Here is a 25,292-nt window from a genome sequence, read left to right on the forward strand (position 1 = left end):
CACCACAGAAGAGGTTGCAATCTTTTCTCAGTTTTAATCCAGTTACCTATCTCCATTTTCCCCTCTGGACAGCAAAAAAAAACTGTTTTGGTCATATTAAAGTTTTAAATTGTTTCTTTGTTGATGTACTGTTAAAATCTTTGTTTAACACAATTGTAACTTTTATGTAATTTCTCAACGGTTCCATGCCAATTCCTTTCAATTGATTTCTACCATTGGCATGTTTGTTTTGCTAACCAGAGTGATTTCAAATAGAAGTAGACAAATATCTTCACGCATGTTACCTACCTTGTGCGGAGTCGAGTGTGTGATGGAATGAACACACTGAAGACCATTACCAGAGCAGTAATAAAATTTAAAAACAAAAAAGGGGGCGAGGGATTATTAATTTATTTTATTGAAAATTAGCAGGATACAAATTAACAAAAGCATTGCTAGCATCGTAGGCTGCGACTTGTGAATGCGTGAAGCGCCTTGCTGGGACAGAAGGCTGGTTACGGCTGGCGGCAGCTAGCAGGGTCGGCGGTCCTGGGTTCGCTTGCGGGGCGCGGCCTTGATGATGTCGTCCACGCGCAGGATCATCTCGGCGGCCTCGGCGGCCGACAGCAGCACCTGGCGCTTCACCACGTACGACTCGGTGATGCCCAGCTGCTTCATGCACGCCACCCTGCCGCGCTCCATGTCTGCAACACGTCGCGCTCACACTTCCTGCCCTCTCGTCCTATCAAGGACCACTTAACTACATTACCTTCACCTCTATCAAGAAATAGAACCATCTGTAACATCACAAATTACCTATAAAAAAACTTGAAATAGTAAATGCAGAAAAAAATAACTTCAATGGTTAGTTCAATTCTTACAGATAAGCCTCTATTCCGAACTATCCCAAAGCATAGTGTACGTGAAACGAATACACATAATGGTTCATTTTCAGGTTTGAAATGTTGCAAACACTCCCGGTTTCAAATCGCGCACACAATTTTTTCCCCGCTGCTGTTTGGCGAGACAGCACTGTAATATCTTTGAATACATGTTGTGAGTTCAAAACAATTGAGTATTGTTCATGTGGTTCCGTTCAAACATTAAACATTAAACTGGGTATTTAAGGGCGTATGTCCCGTTCCAGGTCATGATTTTAGATTTATATTAATCACTGATCAACTTTTAGACATTTTCAATCATTTAACTTTCATGAAATGAAAAATATATATAGTTGCATACTTTTTGCATAATTAGCTGCCAAAGTTACATTTTTAACCTTTTTGGGTTGTACAAATAAGGAGAATTTAATTTATTGCAGAACTGAAACTTTTTAGGATTATCTGCAATGCCACTGGCTACTTCAAGAAATGGTTTGCATTTCTATCACAAAAACCCATTTCATGTTTCTTGGCTGTCAAGATCATAAAAATTTTGAGATTTTTGAAATGTCAGGTAAAATTAATTAATATTTTCTGAAAGAAATGCAAACCATTTCTTGAAGTAGCCAGTGGCATTGCAGTTAATCCTAAAAAGTTTCAGTTCTGCAATAAATTAAATTCTCCTTATTTGTACAACCCAAAAAGGTTAAAAATGTAACTTTGGCAGCTAATTATGCAAAAAGTATGCAACTATATATATTTTTCATTTCGTGAAAGTTAAACGATTGAAAATGTCTAAAAGTTGATCAGTGATTAATATAAATCTAAAATCATGACCTGGAACAGGACATAATACACCCTTAAATCGACAGTGAACTTCGGTACAGAACAAACTCACGAGGAATGGTATGTCAAACATTCGTAACAAACTGAACATTTGTTATTTTGGGGTGTTGGTATTCAACGTCGAAAGAAATACACGCAGAGTTATTGGTTGCAGAGGTGCAAACTTACTGTCAAAAAAATTGCAATCATTAGGGCTACGAAAAAACTTAACAGAAAAAGAACTTACTAGACACATTGGAAAGAAAAAAATAACATTTAAAAATGCATAATTAATTAAATTTTGAGTTTTATTTGTTCGACGGCAAATAATAAAGGTTTCCAAAGGGATAAAAAATTTCTTACTATTCCTCTTTCAAGCCGGAGTGGCTAGTTTGTATTAAAGAATTTAAATATTTGCAGAGGTATTATCGTTGATAGATTTGTGCAATGGGAGTGCATGACTTGATGTAAGCTTACACCAAGTCACTTGCACGGGCGGAAGGCTCACCCAGACCGAAGGCCTGCTGGCCGCGGTTGTGGGCGGCGCGCAGCTGGCTGACCAGCTCGGCCGAGTCGTAGCCGGCGTTGTCCGCGATGGCCATGGGCAGCGTCTGCAGCGCGCTGGCGAACGCCTCCATGGCGACCGCCTCCTTGCCCGGCGTCTTGGCCGCCTCCCGCTGGATCGCGCACGCCATCAGCATCTCGCTGGAGCCTGCGGGGAAGGGCCGAACTCACATCTTTTAGTACTACATTTCCCTCAAAACAATGTGAAATCATGACAGTGCGAGTAAAATTAGCGCTGCTTTAGCATTCACGAGACTGAAGAAAAATGTACCTAAAATCAGAGTGAGGCATTAATCAAAAATCAAAAAAAGTTTTAAAAAATAGCTTTATTTTGGAATAGCTCAATTAACTTTCACGAATTACGATTAGTTCATGTATTTTAGATAACTTATACCTTCTTATTACGTGAGCTAGCAACATAAACTGTTTGCACAATGAACCGACGCTCCATCCCCTCACGCACCTCCGCCGTACACGATGCGAGCCTCCTTGACGGTGGCGGCCAGCACGCACAGGGCGTCGTGCAGCGAGCGCTCCGCCTCGTCCAGGATCTGCTGGGTGGCCCCGCGGATCACGATGGTGCACGCCTCTCCCAGGGCCACGCCCCCGAAGCGCAGCAGCGTGTCCTCCCCGATCATCACCTGCACCGACCAGACCCCCTCCCTCCCGTCTACATCGTGCATCATCACAGTGCATCGGCCTGCGGGGTACCACGGCAATACATATATATACTGCGAGCGTGGACTGTATTAACCTGCATAGAGGCCGAACTTGAAACCAGCCTGAACTCTACTCTTGGATGAACTTTCCACCGAAAAATAATAAATTTTATTTTTTTCTACTTCAGAATCACGTTTGCCAACTCGTTTCCATAGATCTGCTCTTTTTCTACATCCTTCGCCACTGCACATTAATTCTCTCATAACTAGAGACAAGATTATGTAGTGAATGCTCTTTTTCTACATTCTTTGCCATTGCACATTATTCTCTTACAACTAGAGACAACATTACGTAGCGAATTGTGATATAGCCAAATAACATCAAAAATCATGTCAATGCAGTATGCAACGGCAATATTCATGTTAATACACCACACAGCACCGAAAATAAAAATTATGAAAATAGTCCAGCACTTTCAATAAAAACTTAAATCTAACGACAAATAACTGAACTTTTAAATATCAAATTTGATGGAAGTAACTTATTTAGCAAGAGCACCACAATTTAATAAAAAATAATAATAATTGGCAAAAGTTTATTTTTATCATCTAACCGTTATTAGTTACTCATTTTTACATTATGACTAGGCCTGTACGGGATCCCGAAATTCGGGAAATATTTTGGGAACGTAATAATATTTTTCCCGTCGGGAGGGGAAAATAAATTTCCAGAGATTTTCGGGAATTTTAGGCTTATCTATTTTAGATACGACATAACCTCAAAAATATCAGCTACTGAACCTAGTACATACTTCCTACAAATAAAACATTAAGTATAATAAATATGACAAAGTTTCACGATTACTACAACAAAATATGCATTTACGTTTGTTTCTTTAAGAAAAAAGTTTTTTTTATTCCAGGCCGTATAACAACTTGTTATTGTAGGCAGATATACTTCGAAGAAGTTAAAAGTAGGGGTGTGCGGGAATAGATTTTTGTACTGCGGGAATTTTTCGGGAAAAATAAATTATTCCCGCGGGAAACGGGACGGGATCGGGAAAATTAAAAAAAAATAAAAAAAAATTTTAATTCTAATATGAGAAGATGGCCATTTAAACGTTTCTTGCAAAGTTAGTTGTTAGTTTTTTTGCTATTTCTTTTGTCTGCTTCACTCGCCCTTTTTTCAGCGGCGACTTCATATTTTTTAGCATCCTCAAATTATTTTTTATAGAGGGATGTTTATTCAGATGTCTTAGTAATCCAGACGTGCTACCATGCTCGCATCTCAAAAATTTTTCACAAGAGAGACACTTTGCCAGGGATTTACTGTCTGTCAGACGTTCAAAATACTTCCAAACACTTTTAGGTTTACAAGTAACAAGCTGATCGGTTGCGACATCCATTATTTGTAGGGTGCTAGTTTGTTTTAATATACAACGGCATCGAAAATAGGAACAGATACTTTGCACAAGCCTTAATAACGTAACGTCAGCCGACAAATCCCACCAAACTAAACAGTAAACAACTATTTTTTTTCTCCCAAAGCAAAATCATAGATGTTTAGATACTCGTGAGCAGTGGTGTAAAACTACGTGATTTCATATTTTCAAAGTGCCAATACAGTTCTCTACATCGCCATTGCTATCAAGTAATGCGAACGGTTACGCTTTGTTATGTAACGCACGTCTAGTATTTCTTATATCTTTGGCGAAAAGTTTGGATTGCGCATGTGTTTTGTTTGTGTCTAAGGACACACAGTGGTTTTAGGTTAAATATTTGATGGTGATGGCAATAATGTTATATGTATAACTGACTATTCACGTATCTTGCAAATTTGTACCCTTGAAGAAATAAATTAATGAACGCATACAATATTTAAGGTACTCCATGTACGTTTTTTATATTCCAATTAGATATGTGTAAACGATTATCATAATTCACTCTCACACCACAGCTGTCGCTACGATCGGCATACGTTTAAAAGATGTATTGCGTTTAAATACAGTATAATCCCGCCGATGTGACCCCCCTCTGATGCGTCCATTCCATTTATAAGACCTTTTTTGAGAAACCGTAAAAAATTTGAGCAGAGAAAGTCAAAAATTTGAGTAAAATCGGCTGAAAAACAAGTCTGTTACACTTTGTTGGGTGCTGTGTATACACGTGTATCTTGGCGAGCGCTGTACTGTAAGCAGGCAGGCATACAAAAGACGGCTAAAAATAGATACCACCCCTCTAGACTGTCCACGCTAGCCAATACCATTGAATATATATAATGTATAGAAGTCGCGAGCCCAGGTTAAATTTTCTGTCCGGTTTCTTAGAAGAATTGTTGTAGTTCCAAGCTCCGCCGCTGCGATCGCTTTCATCGCTGGGTATCGGCCGTATACGCCCCTGGCGGTATTTGGCAGAACTAGGTTAACCAGCCCAGTCGTGACATCATCCTTCACCCCCCCCCCCCCCCGCCCACCACGTGAAAATCCCAGACCAGCGATTCAAATTACCCGGCAGGTCTTATCAGCATCGTTAGGCGACCTTGAAGAGGAGCTTCCCTTACCGTCGTTTGAGAATGATGAAATCCCAAAAGAAGCTAGCCACGGAAATCACTGAATGATGGGATTCTGTACCCGAGTGAAGTGAAAATTAGCTATTAAAACTTTGTATTGGGCCAATAGTCAGTGTTACGTTCAAAATATGGTTTTATTTTAAAAGTAAAATACTTATTTAAACTATATTTCGCGTTTGTACAAATTTACTTTTAGATATTGGCAAGGAAAATCAACATACCTTAAACAACCTTCTCTTATTCAACGTTATCTATTAAGTAGTAAAAGGGGTAAATATTATTTTTAAAAATAAAAAAAAATGTAACCCACTAAATCAGTATTGGCCAGATATATAAATTCAATATTAAAATACGCACATTAAAATTTTTTGTAATTAACTTTTTTCGGTAAAATAATTCAGGATGATTTTGGTTTAATTGGTTTACGTATATTGCTATATTTTCTAAATCACATAGAAAAGGGAAAACAGTGCATCAGTGAAAATTCAAAAATTTAGTTTAAGTAATACTAGCCATACCAAAAGTTCAATATGCGAGATAAGAAATTTGGTAACTGCTCTACATTTCAAATAAAAATGCATTGGTTTCATGAATACTGAAATGTATGCGTAATAAGGCATATTATGTTATTATACTAAGCATGACTATAACTAAAAAAATTACAGTAATTTAAAACGATGGCAGTCTTAACATACAATAAGTGCGCGAGTCTTAGTTTATTTTTTAATTGGCTTCTTCGTCAGATGGAAAAGAGTTAAGATTTCATCAAGGAAAAATATATTCTCAAAGTCACTAAACCGGGAGATAGAAAATAAGGTAGGTACTTAATTTTAAATAAAAGTTAAAATAGACTTACGCTAAACCAATTAAAAATAAGTCGTAAAAATATTTTTATTTATTAAATATGTTCTATACGGTACTTGACAGTTCTTTGTGTATAATTCTTCAAAAATCTTTGAAATTTAATACATATTTTCTTAAAATGGTAGAATATCAGCAATACCCGGAAATTACGTGAGCAAAGCCACGGGTTATTATATACACTTTTATTATAAAATAAAAACAATTATGCATTTGTAGTTCACGAATGTGATATTTTGTTTATTGCTTCACAACATTCATTTGCCAGTCTCAAATTTCATCGTACCACTTGTCAGAAATGTCACCAAAATTGAGAGATAGTTTTTTTTTTTACGAATTTCAATTACGAGGAAACCTTTCGCTAGACTTTTTTCTTCGCAGTAGTCTCTGGGACACCATAAATTTAAATCCACTAAGATAATAAAATTGTATGTATAATGATTTGTTTTTGTATATTTATATAACTTCCCAACCAATTTTTAATGATTTTCATGTGAATAAAAATTTGTAAAGCAATTTAATTAACTGTGTCATAATACTTCTGATTAGATGGAAATACAAACTTTTATCAGTAATATACGATGATAAAAATATTTATTATTGCAAAATAATATTCACTGTTCAAATGCAAATTTAAATAGATTATTCATACATGTTTCCTGCTAATTAATGGTTTAAAATAATAATTTTTTTAGTATAAAATCATTTTTCTCTTGTGTTAAAATGGGTTGCTAAAATGAGGAATTATAAATATGTCACTTACTAAGTCCGTGCACAGATTTACACAAAACAGCAATGTAAATAATCTTTTTTGGTAGTTTCTAATTTTGTGCCCTGGATAACATGAATTTGGTTTAATTCATACCAAAGTGAATTTTTTGAACAACTTAAATTGATGTCATAAACAAATATTTATTTTATATTAAAAATCCACAAACAGTTTTTAAAATATAATATTTATCACGCCAGATGGAATAATAAATAAAAATTAGCTCTTATATGTTGTCTGTGTTTAAAGAATTGTATTATATTTCATGGAAATAATATTTACCTTTCGGTTATTAAAAGAAAATATATTTGTATTCAAAATACTTGCGCATCGTTTTTACGAGCATAACTTGTGTATCTAACCTCAAAGCAAGGAATATAAAGAGTGGGAACTCAATGCTATAACAAACACTCTTATTTTTTTTGGAGAAATCCGGGAAATGTGCGTTATTTATAAGCAACTTAACATAGTAAATCGTTAACTTTTCAGATCTATGTTGGCAAAATTGATTTTTTTTTTTCGTGGTCATTCGCTACTGGGAATATTCACCATATAACGTTTAAGATTATTTATTTTGAATTACGAAACAACCAAAACATTATGTAAAAATGCTTCATCTTATGTTAAAAAAATTATAAACTGCATAGCCACAAAGTATGACATCATACCATTAGTTTCAGTTACTAATAACAACACGTGCACGCGTTTGAACAGTCATCGCAGCCATAGTTGTTTCATAGCTACCAAAATCATTCAACGTTGTCAAGAATTATTCCAAATTATGTTTTGCCATTTTACTCAATGCGCCACTCCGTTAACACAACATTTTATAAATTCTGAACTACGAATGTCAGTGGGAATGTACACTATACTGTACATTCCAATCTGATACGCTTTAAGAAATTTCTGTAGTTTTCTTATTATTAAAACTTAATTTTTTATGTTGGCATCTTTTAACCGCACTGTTTTTTTTTTTTTTTTTTTTTCGGTGGCCGTACTCCTCCAATTCAGTTGCGCCCGCCGGTATCTAAGCGCTCGGATTTCAACAAAAGGCACCGCCTCTCGATAGAGTGAAACAGAGAATTACGCGCACGACCTTGAAAAAAGCGACGCTACAGCGCTCTGGCGTGGAAGCTGGTAACTACGAGTACCCTCTTGTGGAAAGAAGAGCTGTCTAGCGGCGGAGCTAACAACTACCTCAGTTTTGGATCCGAAAATTGGAATAATAAATCCTATCCCCTCGCGACTTCTATAAGTTATATATATTCAATGCCAATACCGGTAAACTGTGCGCATCACCTGATAGCTTCTACGCGCGCGTCTATTGCCGTCCCGGTCCCGTTTGACGATTGTGACTCGTTTTTCAATTCACACGGACTTGTGGATTCGTGAAAATGATTATAAAGCGAGCCAGTTTGTAGCTAATGAAAAATTATGAGATTATCCAGCAAGTGGATAAGAAGACATTTTCCAAGGCCAAGATAGCACAGAAATATGGCATTCCGAAGTCTACTCTCTTCACGATTCTTAAAAAGAGAGAAGAAATTATAAATGCAGTACAGAAGGAAGGCAGCAATTTGAAATTGAAAAATTTGAGTGGTGCGACGTATTAGGTGCTTCAGTGTGCGTGAGAGATAAGATAAAGAAGGTGAAGAGGGAGAGACCTGCCAGCCAATATATTTTTTTGGGAGGGGGAGACAGAGATAAAAGAGAGCGAGCCCTGCAGTAAGCGGAAGTGGTCAAGGTCGACATTTACCGTCACACTCTCGCTAGCTAACGATGCTGCTGGTCGCCAGCCTCACACACACACACACGCACACACGCGCGCCGCCGCCAGGCAGTGGCGACTGGCGAGTAGATACGTGAGCGGCCAGCAGTTCCGCTCTCCTTCCCCTCACTTTCCCATCCACACATGTTTTTTTTTTCCTTTTTTTTTTTACGCTGTGAAGGGACGTGGAAAAGATAATAGCTTGAGCTGTCAAAATAAACATCGCTGACGGCAACGGCGAGGAGCGCATCCTGTCGGTCTGTCGCTGTGATTATCTACTCCAAAATCATGTCACAGCATTTCAGGATAGCATTGTTCTTATATCTTTCGTTTATAGCCAGATGCTTTCTACGTGATCCACACAAGTTCCTTCGCCACGTTTTGAACGAAAATAACAACCAGCTGGCTAGCATAGCAGAACTCGCGTGATGCAAATTCACTTTATAATTGGGGGAGGAAGGGGGGGGGGGGGTAAAATTGGCCCGAATTCTCTATTGCGACCATTCAGTTTATAAGTCCGTTTTTCCGGAAACCGTGAGGGCTCGCATCAGCGGGACCTTCAAAAATGTACGAATCCATAAAAAATATTGTTGTAAAAACAGTTTGAATTGATAGAAAACATTTTCAAATGGTTAGAAAACATTTTCAAATGGTTAGTAAACATTTGTAAATTTTTAGACAATTTCCCAAAAAATTCGGGAGTAATAAAATTCCCGCCTGGCATTTTGGGAAGCCTATTTTCCCGACTTTTTTCCCGAAGCGTTGGGATCCCGCATACCCCTAGTTAAAAGATCAAGGTCGTGTCGAGCGACGAAGCTGACCTGCTCGATGACCTCACAGTGCCCCAGCTTGACCATCTCGGGGTTGTCGAAGGTGGAGACGATCTCTCCGCCCGTGACGAGCGCCAGTCTCTCGATGCCGTCGAAGTCTGCGTGCTCGATGGCCATGACGCCGGCGTCAGCGAACAGCTGCTCCGGGTAGTTGTAGATCAGCTGCCTGCGCACGGGCACCCGACCTCAATGCACTCCCGTCCTCTCCCAGCCTGTCCTGGGGAGCCCCAGAGGTGCGATAAGCCCGAGACAGGTGCCTTCACTGCCTGCCAGAGCCAGGGGTCGGGTGGTGTCGACGCTGGGACGGGCAGCTTCAGCCTCTCGACGCGGCTCTTCCCCAGACACCTCCGGACCGCGAGGAATCGGTGTATCCGTTTCCCTCGCCACATGGGGCCACGCCCCACGGGGAGTATACACCGAACCACAAGGGCTACGAAGCGCATGTAATAATTTAAGCGAAGCGTAAGCTTTGATTCAATTTTCAATAGATATATGTGTGTAAAAATTTTACATTCGGAAAATTTTCTGGAAAAATATAACCACTTATTTTCCATTACCAAAATATAAAATATAATAATCAAAATCAAGTTTGAAAAGTAGGGGTGCAACGATTATGCGGGGAAAAAACTTTTTTTGTTAGATAAAATGTTCATAAAAACAAAACCCATTAATGGAAAGTACGTTTATTTACAAAGTGAAGTATAAAAGAGCATGCCAAACAATTTAATTTAATAAGTCATGCAACAAAAACCTTTCTTCAAGTATAAAAAATAAAAAAACCAAAATCTGTGATCCAAATGTAAGCCTAACGAACGCGTAACTACCGTAGTAAACACCACGAGAGTGCGGGATATAAAAGGTAGTTAACTCGGTACCGGATAGAGAACGCGCGTTGCATGCAATTGGCGAGATATCAATATTCGACTATGTGTGCGCGCTCTATACGGGAAGCAACATAACCAAACAGTAATGATTGCAACGAGCGCTGGCTACATTTTTGTAAGTGGTACACTGCGACGACGCAGACAAACAATTAAGGTTATAACTTTTAAAAAGTCTTTAAAAGAAAATTTACACAACAGACAGATTCGTATTTTCGTTACTTAAATAAGTACGCGGAAATTTCTGAATAAAAAAATATTATATTTATACTTTAAAATACATCGTTTTATACGTAAAAGTAGCCTAAACAAAGCTCTCAGCTAATAGCAGGACCAAAAACATCATGCGGACGTTTACGCTAGAGGTTTTTTTTAATCCAAATTTTGACGCCTTAAAATATGGGTGCGACGATTATGTGAGCGCGACAATTATGCGATAAAAGACTGAAAAACTGACTATATCCTGTGGTGAGAAACCCTCCCAGCATTAGACTAGAGTAGTGTGTGGGGAAAAAGAACTCTGGCTATGAACTAGGGTCATCTGGGATCAAGTTCGGTGACAAACACTATGCCCCTCCCACAAATCTCGAGACAATTTTACATAAATATGACAGTGCATATTTAAAGTTTAAAGACAAATAAAATAGTAGCTGGAAGCATGACATATTTGAAAAAAAAAAAAGTGTTGGCTTGGTTAAGCAAATTCGAGCATCAAATGTATTTATCAGTGGTTTTAACATTATATTTATTTACGTAAACTGTGAATCCATTGGTGAAAGGTTCAAACACAGACAAGTACTACACTGATATTTCCTGCTTATGTTTTTTCTTCCTTTTGCCCCCTTGATAAACATCAAACAGGTTCTACTGTAGTAATCAATAGTATTCAATACCCAAGTTTGTAAAGCAGTTTAACTGTTAGTAGCAACACCATAAATATCTTCAAATCAGTCAAATAGGGATGTGCAAATCCTTGATTTTCAGTTCGGTTCGAATCCGATTCGAATCCCTGGCAATATTTGAGATATGAATCTGATTCCGAATATTAAGCACAGAAAAATTAAAAATAACTAATTAATTTTAAAATGTGTGTTCTCTTTTTTCTAACTGTAACTACTGGCAATTATTTATTACCCTGAGGTTAAAATGTTTATAATTATGTAAACTTAATTAATAATAAACACTTTAAAATATGAAAACCAAAATATATTTGATTCTCCAACTCATTTGTAATAAAATCCACGCTACAGGGAAATCTCAGTTTTATAAAAGTTTCAGCAAACGAAACCATTATTTCTCCAATAAATAGCCAAGATGTTTTTTTCTTGTGGGTATGTAATTGTTTTTAGTTTATAGTTTGCTGTACGACGAAATTCGTGATTATAGTTTAAGCCCTCAAAATCTCGAAATTCTTTTAGTGTACTGTGTTAATTATTTAATTTACATATCTTTCTTTGATACATCATATCATAAATACTTACATAATAGTAGCCTAATTTTATTTTTCACTGCTAGTATTTTTGAGCCGTATTAAATTAATATATAACTTTTGTGAATATTCTTAATACTGTTCGAAATCCATGTACGTACGTACAACGATTCCGGGTTGGGGTAATTGTAGATTCGAACCTAACCCGAAAATATCGGGTACTCGCACATCCCTACAATCAAACCTTTTTGTTGGCCACACAAACCACACCACCGGAAGAACGCGCAAAGAAAAATGAGGGCACTCTAGGGGTAACAGGTGAACTGGAACAGTGGAACGGCGCACTAACCTGTTGATGAACACGGTGCAGCCGTGCTTGAGGATCTTGTTCACTTTGTCCTTCATCTTCTCCTTCTCGGCGAGCTCGAGGTCTGCAATCTTCGCCATCGAGTCGACGCGCACCCGCGACCCAAACACTTTGATCTTGTCCGTGTCCATCGGCGTGTTGGCGATCAGGATCTTGGCGTTCTCGACGCGCTTCGGCTGGTGCACGCCCACTTTCTTGTCCAGCAGGAACCCTGCGCACGGGCGACACCGTCAACAGGGTCGACACGATTTCAACGGCCCATCTGCCATGTCCACAGTATCATCCGCTACCAACAGAGCAATAGGTATGAAGTTTAGAAGGATTATGTTGGCAGTTACGAGGCGAGACAGGATCAGGCGTACAGGAAATGAATGAGATCAATGAAAAAACAAAGAATGAGATAGTATGACTGTGTGCAGGGAATGAGAAAAGAGAGCCTGCCTTGGAAAGTACACAAATGAGTCCCCACGGAAGACCAAGGAGGAGGTGGGAAGAGTAGATATTTAAAAGAGTGCAGGAGAGAGAAGGAATGGTGGATCGACAGAAGAAAATGGAGGCATTTTACTCTGCTTACCTGGCCACAGGTTGGAAGCAGTCTATGATGATGATGATGATGATGATGATGATGATGATGATGATGATATCAGTATCACTGACTAACAATGCGATACTGCTCAAACTTCCAAGTACACAACTACCGGTAACTTCATTTCCATAAAACCACAATTTGCGTGAATACCATAAGAATTAAAATTACACTAATGAAATATTTTTTCTCTTTTTATATATGTTATGTAAGTATTCAACTTGACATTTATTACTAACAATAATAATTAAAATTTGTAAATATGTAATTTCATGATTGATTCTAATATGTTGTGCAGTTCATAAATTATAAAAAAATAAAAAAAATAAAAAGGGATGCATGGCCATCACGTGCGTTGGAAGAGAAAGGAAGAGAAACTTCACAAAGCGAGGTACGGGATAGGACGTTCGTATTGCAAACAAATATTTAAAAACATGTACAAGTGAGCACGCATACAAGTGTAAAGGCAGTGTACACATGGGAGAGTATGATAATGATTGTTTAGTATTACAATACACAAGTATGTGAGTGGGGAAGTATGCACTGGGGGTCTGCGAGTATTCAAAAAATATTCAATATTCAAGAATAATTTGTAATTCAATTCGACAGTTCCAATTTAATATTTTTTTTTAAATTTACTTGTTGCAAATAGATAGGCATATACCATATGACACTCATTTATAAAAATAATTATTGTAAAATGAAATATATGAGGGGCTAAGATGATTTATTGAAAAACTTGAGATATGTTTTCTGCAACACTATTCACACACTTTTAAATGTTTAACAAATAATCAGTGATTATTTTAAATTATTAATAATACACTTCTATTTGTATAATCTGATAAATGAACAAAAAAATTTTCTAACTTAAAATTTTTTTCTAGTTTTAGAAAAAAGCATTGCCATACGGTTAATTTTTTTTAATTTCCTTTCATTTTTACAACTTGTCATCAAGGTTCCGCCGTTTAGACTACACTAGAGTCCCGTTATAGCGAGGTGTCACGGTTCCGGGTTTGATCCTCGCTATAACCGTGTCCTCGCTATAACCGAATTGGACAAATTTTGGCCCCCAAAAAATAAAAATTAACCGAAAATTAGGGATGGTCGGGTACCCGAAATTTCGGGCAGTGTTTCGGGTATCAAGTATACCCGAAATTCCGGGCGGGTATTTCAGTGCCCGAAATTATCGGGCACCTTGGAAAACGGCAATACCGCACGGCGCAAGTAAACAAAGCTTCTTTTTTTTTGGAACGCGCGGCAGCTGCAGGAACATGCCACGCCGTCGCCGTCCCGGCGTGCCGGTGAAGTGAGCGTGCGTGAGAGATAAGATAAAGAAGGTGCCCGGTCAGCAAGTGTGTTTGTGGGAGGGGGAGACAGATATAAGAGAGCGAGCCCTGCAGCAAGTGGGAGTGGTCAAGGTCAACATTTACCGTTACTCTCGCTGGCTGACTAACGATGCAGCTGGTCGCCCGCCTCACACACACACACACACGCGCACGCGTACGCACGGCGGATGCTCACTGCTCAATAGTCACAAAGTAGTGTTCATGGCCGGTGGAGCTGCTTGCTGTGTGCGAGAAGGATTATAAGCTGACTTTAATTACACACATTGTAGTTGCGTGGCATTTGCAGAAAGTGTTTGTGAATTGTTTCTATTTAATTCATGTCATTATTTTACCAAAATGGATACCAGTGGAAGTGTAGGTCAAACAATCAGCAGTGACAATGAACCTTCAAGCAGCTACCCAAACACAATTTAGTTAATAAGCACTTTACATATTTCCAAGATTAATATGCACTCTATTTTTTAGTTTAATGTTTAACTTTCATATCAGTGCGGTATAGTAAATAAATAAAAACAGTTCAGGTTTGTCAATGCAAACTTAAGTACCACTATTTTATGTTCAAAATTTATTTCATTAACTGATTTTGATGCCCGACCGAGATTGCCCGAGCCCGAAAATTTTGGACAATTACCCGCCCGAGCCCGCCCGAAGTCAAATTTCTCTGCCCGACCATGCCTACCGAAAATAGCATAAAAATTGTGTTTAAACCTGTATAATTGAAAAATAACAGGTTATATTAACGAAATCTTAATTTCTGTGAGCAGATGTGTGAATTATCTTTAAAACGATACCCCATAAGTACAGATGCGATCACCGATTGCGTCAAAATAACCAGAATACCCTACCACGCCACGTAAGTATAGCATCTCAGCTCGCGGCTGACGTAGCGTAGCATTGTCCTGCTATCTATCGTCGACGCGGGCTGTCTGCTGGCGGCATTTGGTTCGGGATGTTGCTAACAGGTGGTGCTAGTGTAGCGCGACGATTTAATTCCTTACAAAAAAGCAGGAGTGCGGCTGCGGCAACGCACGTACGCCTCAAACGTAATGTCCGCAGAAGAACTATACTTTTTTCATTTAAAGAAACCTGTCAACTTTTTTAGAAAATAAATTTGGGATTAAACTCAAATAATTACCACCCCTTTCCCTGACAGATACCCCAACAACTGCCCGAAACAAAAGTTACAAGAAAACTGCCCTAGCGATTCGGAAATAAATACGGTAGTGTCTACTAGAGGTGTAAAAGTAACGAAAAAAATGTGTACCCGTATGTATTAGTTACTATAACAATTAGTACTCGTTACTATTGTTACGTTACTCGTTACTTCTGATACCGCATAACATGCTATGTTATGTTGCAGCAACGAATCCAGTCGTATTGCGTACGCGTACAGTATGACGTCGCGTAAATAATCAATATAATATAAACAATTAACAATATTTGATAATTAATAGTTTTTGTTAACCAAGAAACAATTAAATCTCATTAGAGCGGCTTTTTAATATTATCTCTTTTAAGATTACAACAAAAAAAACGTGAAAATACGCGATTATAAAAACAAAAACATACATATTTTTAATTTGTAAAAAATACTTTCTTACGTTTTTTCCTGTTCTAATCCCAAACTTTGTCTACACACGGCACTGATAACTAACGGAAGTTTGATAAAAGAAAGAAAGGATGGGATTCTATTTTCAAAGCCACGCACTTAGGTGGCGACTGCACGGCTGAATAATGTGACAGGCGTCAACGGCAAGATGTCTAGTGGCGAGCGAGAGGGGTGGAGATAAAGGAAACAAATAACAAAAGCGCGCTTCAAGCGATCACGCCGTAAATTCCTCAAAAATACCTCGTTATAGCCGTGTTCTCGCTATTACCGTGCTCGCTATAACGAGATTCTACTGTAGTTAGTTCTGAATTTCGACCCCTGGAAAAAAAGGTGAATTTTTTCGATAGTGCGCTTGGGTAAAAACGCAGTACTTTCTTTGGAAATGATTAGTGAATAATGACGAGTACACCACTACAGTGAGATCGGGAAACGTAACGACGTCCTGGGACAGAAAGCGGGAACCCTCCCGGGGCCGGGGCGTACCCTCGTCCAGGAAGGAGTCCTCCAGCGTGCCGCCCGTCTTCTTGATGATCTGGATGGCGGACAGGTTGCCCGAGCTCTTGAGCCGCAGCACGGCGTCCAGGGCCAGCTTGGCGAAGTACTCCTTGTGCTGGGCCAGGATCTTGGAGCTGAGCGTGGTGCGGGCGATGTTCAGCAGGTCCTCGTGGAACAACGACTGGTCCGCGCTGCGACACGGCACCACGGTCCGACGACAACAATAGGACATAACGCCTTTTGCTTATCACTCTTAAGACCTCAATAACAGACAAAAAATAATGAACGTACAAACGTACAGAAAACGAAAAAAAAACTGATGTAAAAAAAATTAAAAACATGTACGTACTTGGAGGGAATTAAATCATTAAAATACCACTGTACAGATGGATGCAGTGTTAGCCGTTACAACAAGAACCAAAAATAAAAACTTAAAGACCTTGGACAACACAGTGGCTTAACAATAATGTGGATAGAAAAAAGACAATACAGACATGCACAGGCAAACCCAGCGATGTGACAAAATTGTATGGACACCACACAAACATAATGAAATGATTTCTACAGGAAAATCATAGGAAACAATTTTCGGAAAAGTTCACATAAGTTTAAAGTTATCAAGATGATTAAAATAAATCAGGATCAAATTCCAAGTGAAATGACTATTCAACTGAAGGACAATGTGTTCAGTCTGTACCTCGAGCTATACCCATATCCCTTTGCAATAAGCTTAAAACAGAGTTGAAAACAACTGAATATTATCGAGTCTAAAGCAGAACATATAGAATGGGTTGCTCCAAAAAGTGCCCAAAGGAAATGCTGCATGCATATGCGGGGAGTACACAGAACAAATAGGTATGTACGCAGACCTCATTTCCTAATCGGTAGTGTGGAATAAACCCTAGCCCAGTTGAAAGGTGATAAATATTTCTCAACAACAACAACAGGACTAGGGGCGGTATTCCGAGGCTTTAGAGGTGAGGCAGCGAATAAAACACTGCCTTGCTGGGATACAACCGTAAACTAACTCGCACGTCACATTCCAGAATGTGTCCAAAAAAAACGAATCCCAGTACGGGAACAGAAAGGGAACTGTTTCCGCGCGAGGCTAATTCAGGCCCACCTGTTGTCCTTGGCCACGGCGGTCAGGGCGTCCCTCGCCACCTTCGTGGCCTTCCTCCAGCCGGCCACGATGATCTGCGGGTGGATCTTGCGATCCTGGATCAGCTTCTCTGCCTCCCGAAGCAGTTCCGCAGCTGGACCAGAACACAAGCCTTACGTCGCGGGCGCCGAAGCTCCTTCGTGACAAGCACAGACACGACGACCTTGACGGCCAGTTGCACCGTTAAAGAGTTCGGGCGTGATCTAGAGTCGTAAGCTGGTTCGATCATTCGACCCCATTTTCTGTTGCACCATTGCGGTGTGAGCATTGAGCAAAGATAATTGGGAACTTTGATTTGAACGACCCCCAGGTTAATTTTACCAAACATAATACATTAGAGTAGTGGTTACCAAAAGGTGTTCCGTGGCAGGGTCACAGGGGTTCCGTTGAGTCAGGACAAATGTCATATAAAGCAGGCACAATTATTTTCAAATAACTTTCTTTGAAGTAGTTGGGGTTCCGCCAAAAGAAAAGTTGATCATAGGATCCAGGCAGAAAAAATTAGGAAGCATTAGACTATTACAGTAATATTAAAAAAATTTAAGCTCATATATAATATAAGTATGAAAAAGTTACTAATTCCAGTGTTACAACCACTTCTTATCAGAAAAGCCCATACTTTAAATGTTTTAAATGCTTTTTTAATTTAATTTAACGTTTCAATTTTTATTTCCATTTTGATTATTTTTACACAAATAAAAGCATTTTAAGTCAAAACCTATTCATAAATCATACTGCTTCGTTTAAACTTTTATGTGTTTTCAGTTGTTATTAAAATTCGAAAGATGAGGCAGCGACTGTGTGTGCTGATATCTTGTGGCAATTTCATTTAACAACTGTTTACAGTGTCACAATCGATTGTAGCGACTTCATATCGTTCCAGCCCACCAACAGAATTTCATTCTACATTTCTTGGACACTGCTTCTGCCTGTTGTCACAGACTAGAAATGTATGAACTATAGTTTACACAAATGAAGATTGTGTAGTCCTAGAATGTGTTGGCCCAACGTTCAGAGGAATGATTCTTAGATCACTCTTGGGCCAAGATCAAAGATCAGAATGGTGCAACTGGCCATAAGGTAGTTTTTGAAGAACTTTAAATACCTTCAAGAATCCAATGCAACAAAAATTACTTACCTATATTCACCACACACACTTAAGTTTAGTTTACTGCATATAATAGATCTTTTTAGAGTGTACAGGACTGCACAAAGATATAGGACACATCATGCTATACAACAATACAATGAAAGCAAATTAAACAAGCAAATAAACCAATATCTGGAACAACACGCTGGCTCTGCAGCAAGTGTAGCCAGTGAGCAATATCCACATCATGTAATAATAATAATAATAATAATAATAATAATAATAATAATAATAATAATAATGGCAGAGATAATTTAAGTTGATACACAATGGAAACGGTTCCAATAAAAAATTAAAAAGTATCACAAAATCAGCAAAAATAGCCAACACTGAAAAATACAGGTGGACGGGAATAGTAATTTTTACTTCGGGATCGGATTTGATAGGGAGAGAGATGTTGGATTTTCTGGATCTGGGGCAACGGCATTGAAATTATGTCACTTAAACTTGGTATACAGAAAAAAAAAATATATCAACCATTACAAGGTACAGAGAAATATTCACAGAAGGCATAACACAGGAAGGTCCCAGAACTTCCTTCCTGGCCAAACGGAGAAGCGGTCCTCACCGAGAACAGTCACGGACGTGGTCCCGTCGCCCACCTCGTCGTCCTGCACCTTTGACATCTCCACCAGGATCTTGGCCGCGGGGTTGTCCACGCCGATGCTCTTCAGGATGGTCGCGCCGTCGTTGGTGATCTCCACCTGGCCCTCGTTGCGGCCGTGAGACACCAGGATCTTGTCCATGCCCTTGGGCCCCAGGGTGCTCTTCACCAGGTCCCCGATCGCCACCGCGCCCACGAAGCTCGACAGGCGTGCCGTCTCCCCCTTCTCCTCGTCCGCCTCGTGCTTCAGTATGCGCACCGGGTTCAGGGACACCTGCAGGTACACATGCAAGCAGGGAACTCTTTCATTCCGAAAACATTCCGGGAAAATATAACCACATTTTTCTGGAAATTTTTTTCAATTTTCCCATTACCAAATTTAAGACATCGTCGCCTGAGAATTGGAGTGTTCTGTGTCCATTGAAGTCGGAACCGAGATATAGGCATTTGAAAGTTCAAACAACTAGTATGAATATCATGACATAGAACAAAATAATATTGGTCTTAAATCAAGAACAAAAAATTTTTATGTGCGTAGACGCGTGTGGATATAAGTACAAATGAATACTAATATTAATTTTGTGTCCATAGCATGAAAAACCTAAAAAGTGGACATAGAACACTCCAATACTCAGGCGGCGATATGTTGATATACATGATACAATTATTTATTTTACACCAATTGTTTGGCAGTATTAAAGCAACAATTTTTTTTTTCCTAATCAGTTGATAAGAGGTTAGCATGTAATCTTCCCAACTATTAAATATTAAGTGAGCCATTAGGAGGTAAAGCTAGATGAAATATGTTATATTTGCTTCTGTTTGCATAATGTATTGATAAATTTGATTGTGCTTTACTGTGAAAGTATAACTCGTCGGATACTTTAACTAGAAAATTAAAATCTCTATACATGCCGTAATACATCCTACAAGAGTACCTAAAAAGTTAATCTAAGAAAGAAAAGTTTGCCAGCATTACAGCAGGTTGGTTTCCTAACAGAGTATTGTGTCGTAGTGCACTGAGCTCCAACCAACATCGAAAGTGTTACATGGACAGCAGACAGTTTCCAGAGACAGAGAAGACAGGGAACAACTAGTTTAATTTCAGCCAAGATGTCCACAAATAGTTGAGGTTTACATTTTCATGGTTACAAATCCATGTACTTTAATTGTTTGCATAGATATTAATATTAGTATAAATTTAAAAAAAATGTTAAGAAACCTCATTGACAAACGAAACTAATTATATTATTATTTGTTTGGCACTACTTTAAATATAAATACAGTAAGGAAACAATTTCAATTTAAAAATCTAATAATTTATGTACAGTAAAAGTTACAATTAACAGTAAAAATTTTAAATGATGCTAAAATTTTAGTATTTTACTGAATAATTAACATACAATACATTTCAGTAATGAAAACATAAAAGTGCTCGGTACTTGCTTCGTAACAAGGATACAGTACTGTACGGGTAAATATGTAGGGTACGGATTATCGTCAAATTTTTTTTTTAAAAAATCTGAAATAACTTTCATTATATGCTCTTTAACATCCTCTTTTCATTATAGCCTGCAAAGATAAGAAATTCCAATTACTTTTGTAGATATCGAATTTTTAAATTTTAATCACTACACCTGTACATTCACACGGCATTCACAATTGTTTTTTGTTTACGAGTATTAATTGTTTTTTATTGGATAATGTTGTCACGTGATAGTTTGTGATAGGCCAATATTCAAATGAACCAATAGGTGATGATTTATTCATTTAGGTGAGTTTTTAACGTTTCAAATTTTTATACTTTATTTGTTATTTCGATATTGTTGCACGTAAAAAAAAATTACGTTTGTTCCTACTGTTAATCCTTTGTTCCGGTTTGTTAGGTTAGGTCAGCTACATTATAAATACTTTAAAACTAAACAACCATTAAAATTAATTTTATTATTTTTAATGCCCGTTCAGTTTCAAAGTATTTATAATGTAGCTGGCCTGACCTAATCTACCTTTGTCCCGTTTTGTAAGGTCAGGTCAGTTACATTTTAAATACTTAAAACTATACAACAAGTAAAATTAATTGATATTATTTTTAATTTCTATTTATTTTGAAGTATTTATAATGTAACTAACCTTACCTAATGAGAAATTTCTGTTATTTAGGCATTCACGCACACACTGCAAAATATAAAATTGAGAATGTCGAATGATTACATAGGTCTTGTATTGCAAAATAAGAACGGCGATATCTCCAAAAGTGATTGGAATTTCTTATCTCCGCAGGCTGTAATGAAAAGAGGACGTAAAAGAGCATATAATAAAAGTTATTTCAGATTATTTAAATTTTTTTTTGACGATAATCCGTACACTACATATTTGCCACTGTACGTACTCAAGAGACTTTATTAGACACTGCGTGAGTTCCGAGAAGGCCTGTGGCGTTTTACATTGTGCTGTATTTTTTCGTAGCATGCGCGGATAATAGGGAGTTTACTGTAATCAAATAGTTATGACCTAATAGACATAGCTCCAATGAATACAATAGCATGAATGTGTTGCTCACCGGTAGTAATTTCTCTCAGATTGAATGTGAAATGATAGGAAATATTCGTCGTCAAGAAATCAGATGCGATGCAATGCATCACAACACACAATTGCAAAATACGTATAACACATATGTAATACCACAGCACATTCAACATACCGGGGAAAAAAATTAAATGTGTTATTAAGGCACCTAATAACCAAAGAGAAAGATGCATAAAAATTTATAATGCATCCTTGTTCTAATATTTCTACAAAAGGGAGATGTGATATAATTTTCATTTAATGAGGCAGACTTAAGTGACTTCTGCACAACTATAATATAAAGAATTGTTAGCTATTTATTTTACTTGCTTTTGAATTAATTAAAGTTTTACAATATTTACTATTATTGCAGACGTGTTGTTTGTAATTTTAAAAAAATTCTGACAAAGTAGGATGGAGGCGAAAATTGTCAAATTCAGTGTATGTTGTTCGCTTGTAATTTGGTGCGTTAGTTGCTATTCGTTAATATTTCTAGAAGATATTTATGGTCATTCATAGTAGAATCATAGATTTTTTTACTGTTGTATTTTGAGATGTATGCATTGTTAGTGATTCCATGAGTGTTACGTTTTGTCATGCTGGTAAATTATGAGTGTTACTTACCGTACTGCTTTTCCGTAAAAAATAAAATAAAGAATTCTAAAAGTGTGTTTTTCAACACTACAGACGTACTCAATTTACCATGAAAACCACATTTTAAAAATTCCTCCAGAATTATTTGGAACTACAGTTTATAGGTTAAATTAGGTAGCCTGTGTAGTGGCACAGCCACCACTATGTTGTGGCTTATTAGCGTAGCGGGGACTGTTTTTTAATGAGAGCTATCCCTTGAACCTGCTGTTACAACCCTACTGTTTTCTTGAAACCAGCTGCAACTTGATCCAATGGTTCTCAGAGAGATCCTTACAAATATAGTGTAGATGAGAATGTTTTCAAAAAGAAAATTAATTTTAATGTCAGTTCTTTACAGCTGGGGCCAGACTATGTTCCACTTCCAATAGTTTTCCATTTCAAATGAATCTTGTTCAATATTCTTTGATACTTATTCTGGACACCACCACCAATACAGAGACAAACACAGAAGACTTCCTAAAACAACAGTTTGTCTCTGCAGTCATCATTGTGGTGTCCATACAATTTTGCCACATCGCTGGGTTTGCCTGTGCATGTCTGTATTGTCTTTTTTCTGTCCACATTATTGTTAAGCCACTGTGTTGTCCAAGGTCTTTATAAGTTTTTATTTTCGGTTCTTGTTGTTACGACTAAAACTACATCAATCTGTACAGTGGTATTTTTATGATTTCAATCCCTCCACGTGTTTAAAAAATTTTTTACTTCAGTTTGTCTCGTTTTCTGTACGTTTGTACGTTCATATTTTTTGTCTGTTATTGAGGTGTTATGACCAAAAAAAACCTGTAATCAACCTTCATACATTTTAAAAGGTTTATGTAACTAACCTAACATAACCAACAGTTTCGACAAACTTCTCGAAATATCACGACTCTCTCGACAGAATAAGAAAAAAAAGTCTAAAGTAAATATATATATGTACATATCTATACAATTAAATGCGCCCTCCTCAATAATTAGTATCGGAACCTTTCTCTCCTATATTCGGAATCGATTGCCATTTTAAAATCGCCCACCGCTTTTGTGATACATTTAAGGTAGACGTACACTGTAACTACACTTGTCCACCACAAACAAAAACTTATAAATGGAAACATTTAAGGAAAGCTCACCATTATGAAGAATACGTTGACTTCAAATGATTATTAAACAAGCTTAAATTATGTTTAGTCTGTCAAAGTCAAACTACACCTTTATGGAAAATGTGCTTCGATTACATAGAACAAACATTGAATAAGACATAGAAATTGCAGTTATAAAAGGGAAACAGATCAGAGAGATATGAATATAAATAGCAACTAGACGAATACAAAATTCTCGATTTCATAACTAAATTTCTTTGGTTAAATTAACTGTTTCAATGAAGGTACGTGTTTTTAAAACATCTGAAAGGTGTGTTTTTATTGAAACTTAAATAAAAGACAACATTTACTCTGCTTCAAATTATATTAAAGTGCAGCGATAAGTACTAGCGCCTAATTTATTTATTATTTTATGTGTGTCCTAACCACAACATAATAGTCCATTTATATCTGAGCAATTTCAACTGCATTTCAGCAGCCAGATATAAGCAATATGATTCAATAAAATTATACCCTTTGAGTAACTTTTTAAATCTGAATTTCAAGTTATTGATCTATGTTGATGTTCATGTATAGCATCTCCCCGATCACTGCTGCCTTAATTATTAGGACTTGTGTGACCACTGTGGCATATTACAGACACATAGGGACATTACTCCAAAACAAAGAAATTGGGATATACACTATCTTTAACCCCTTAAAGGAATAAAGTACCTTGAGAAACTGTCATACTGCCCTAGGTAGTAGTCAAAGTCTGGGTCTTAGTACCATCTGCCAGCCGATTGGAGTGTGCCCTATGACAATACAACCATAACATACAGTGATCCTGTGCTGTGCTGATTAACAGATGTTTTAAAGATCTCAATTCACCAAGACTAACTATGTTATTTATCAATGTTAATTGTGTTTCTTTATTCAATATAGCCCCCTAATTTTTTTTAAGTAGGTTGTGTTCGTGATATCACTTCCATTCCAAGTGAATGGTTGTAATGCCAAGGTATACTCGCTATGTGCGATTTTGTGTCCTTTGGTCTGAGATTTTCAAAGGCTTTGAGATCCAACAATGCACCCTTTTCAGTTGCAAACAATTCTTCCATGATTATGCCATTTAGGATATACAGGTTTGCTAAAATTGTATTTTGAAAAAAAATTTTTATTATTAACAATTTTTGAGGGCCCTTTTTCACTTGTCTACATCCTGTAGAAACCAGAAGCCATGGTGGTGAGATTTTGTGCGGGGCATATAACAACTTTGCCCTCTGTTTAATTTTAAATTTCTTTCCTTTTGTTGTTTGTAACTTTAGATTATTCTGGTTTTTTTTCAAGGAGGAAATATCCTTCCATCTGCTCTGCCTAAGCCTAATCAAAACCTATTTTTAGCTACCTCCTTCTTTTATTTTGTAGATCCTGAGAATGCACATTCCTTCTTTGACGAATACTTTTTACATATATGCATTTTTCAGAAATTCTATTCCATTTTGGTTACTGGAAGAGTCCTCTACCAGTTAGCAGAGATTCCGAAAACACTTCAGTTCTTTCATCTACTAAAAATTCCTGTGGCCACCGGATATTATCATGTGTTTCTGCAATTTGGCATTATTGCATTGTCAGCTTATTCATGTGGTCCGAATATAATGGCAATTCGGTGCGATATCGC

General features: G+C 37.5%; 1 protein-coding gene across 1 annotated transcript; it reads right to left on the bottom strand.

Moving 5' to 3' along the window:
• Nucleotides 1–375: 375 nt before the first annotated feature.
• On the bottom strand, nucleotides 376–23,836 carry LOC134537019 (T-complex protein 1 subunit beta). Its single transcript, XM_063377210.1, has 9 exons — nucleotides 23,666–23,836; nucleotides 19,302–19,611; nucleotides 17,545–17,677; nucleotides 16,410–16,612; nucleotides 12,365–12,593; nucleotides 9,697–9,871; nucleotides 2,713–2,890; nucleotides 2,194–2,397; nucleotides 376–683 (listed from the first exon to the last, which is right to left on the bottom strand). Exons 1-9 carry the CDS (start codon nucleotides 23,666–23,668, stop codon nucleotides 511–513), a joined length of 1,608 nt encoding a protein of 535 aa, XP_063233280.1. The 5' UTR covers nucleotides 23,669–23,836; the 3' UTR covers nucleotides 376–510.
• Nucleotides 23,837–25,292: the final 1,456 nt, after the last annotated feature.

This window comes from Bacillus rossius, chromosome 11 (genome assembly GCF_032445375.1).
Source record: "Bacillus rossius redtenbacheri isolate Brsri chromosome 11, Brsri_v3, whole genome shotgun sequence".
Taxonomy (NCBI): domain Eukaryota; kingdom Metazoa; phylum Arthropoda; class Insecta; order Phasmatodea; family Bacillidae; genus Bacillus; species Bacillus rossius.

What these genes read in the sequence shown, in the direction of transcription:
- LOC134537019 (XM_063377210.1), bottom strand. An exon ending in ACTGTGAGGTCATCGAGCAG is followed by an intron (nt 2,891 to 9,696) that starts GTCAGCTTCGTC and finishes TGGTCGGTGCAG; the next exon opens with GTGATGATCGGGGAGGACAC. An exon ending in CCAGCAGGCCTTCGGTCTGG is followed by an intron (nt 684 to 2,193) that starts GTGAGCCTTCCG and finishes GACGTGTTGCAG; the next exon opens with ACATGGAGCGCGGCAGGGTG.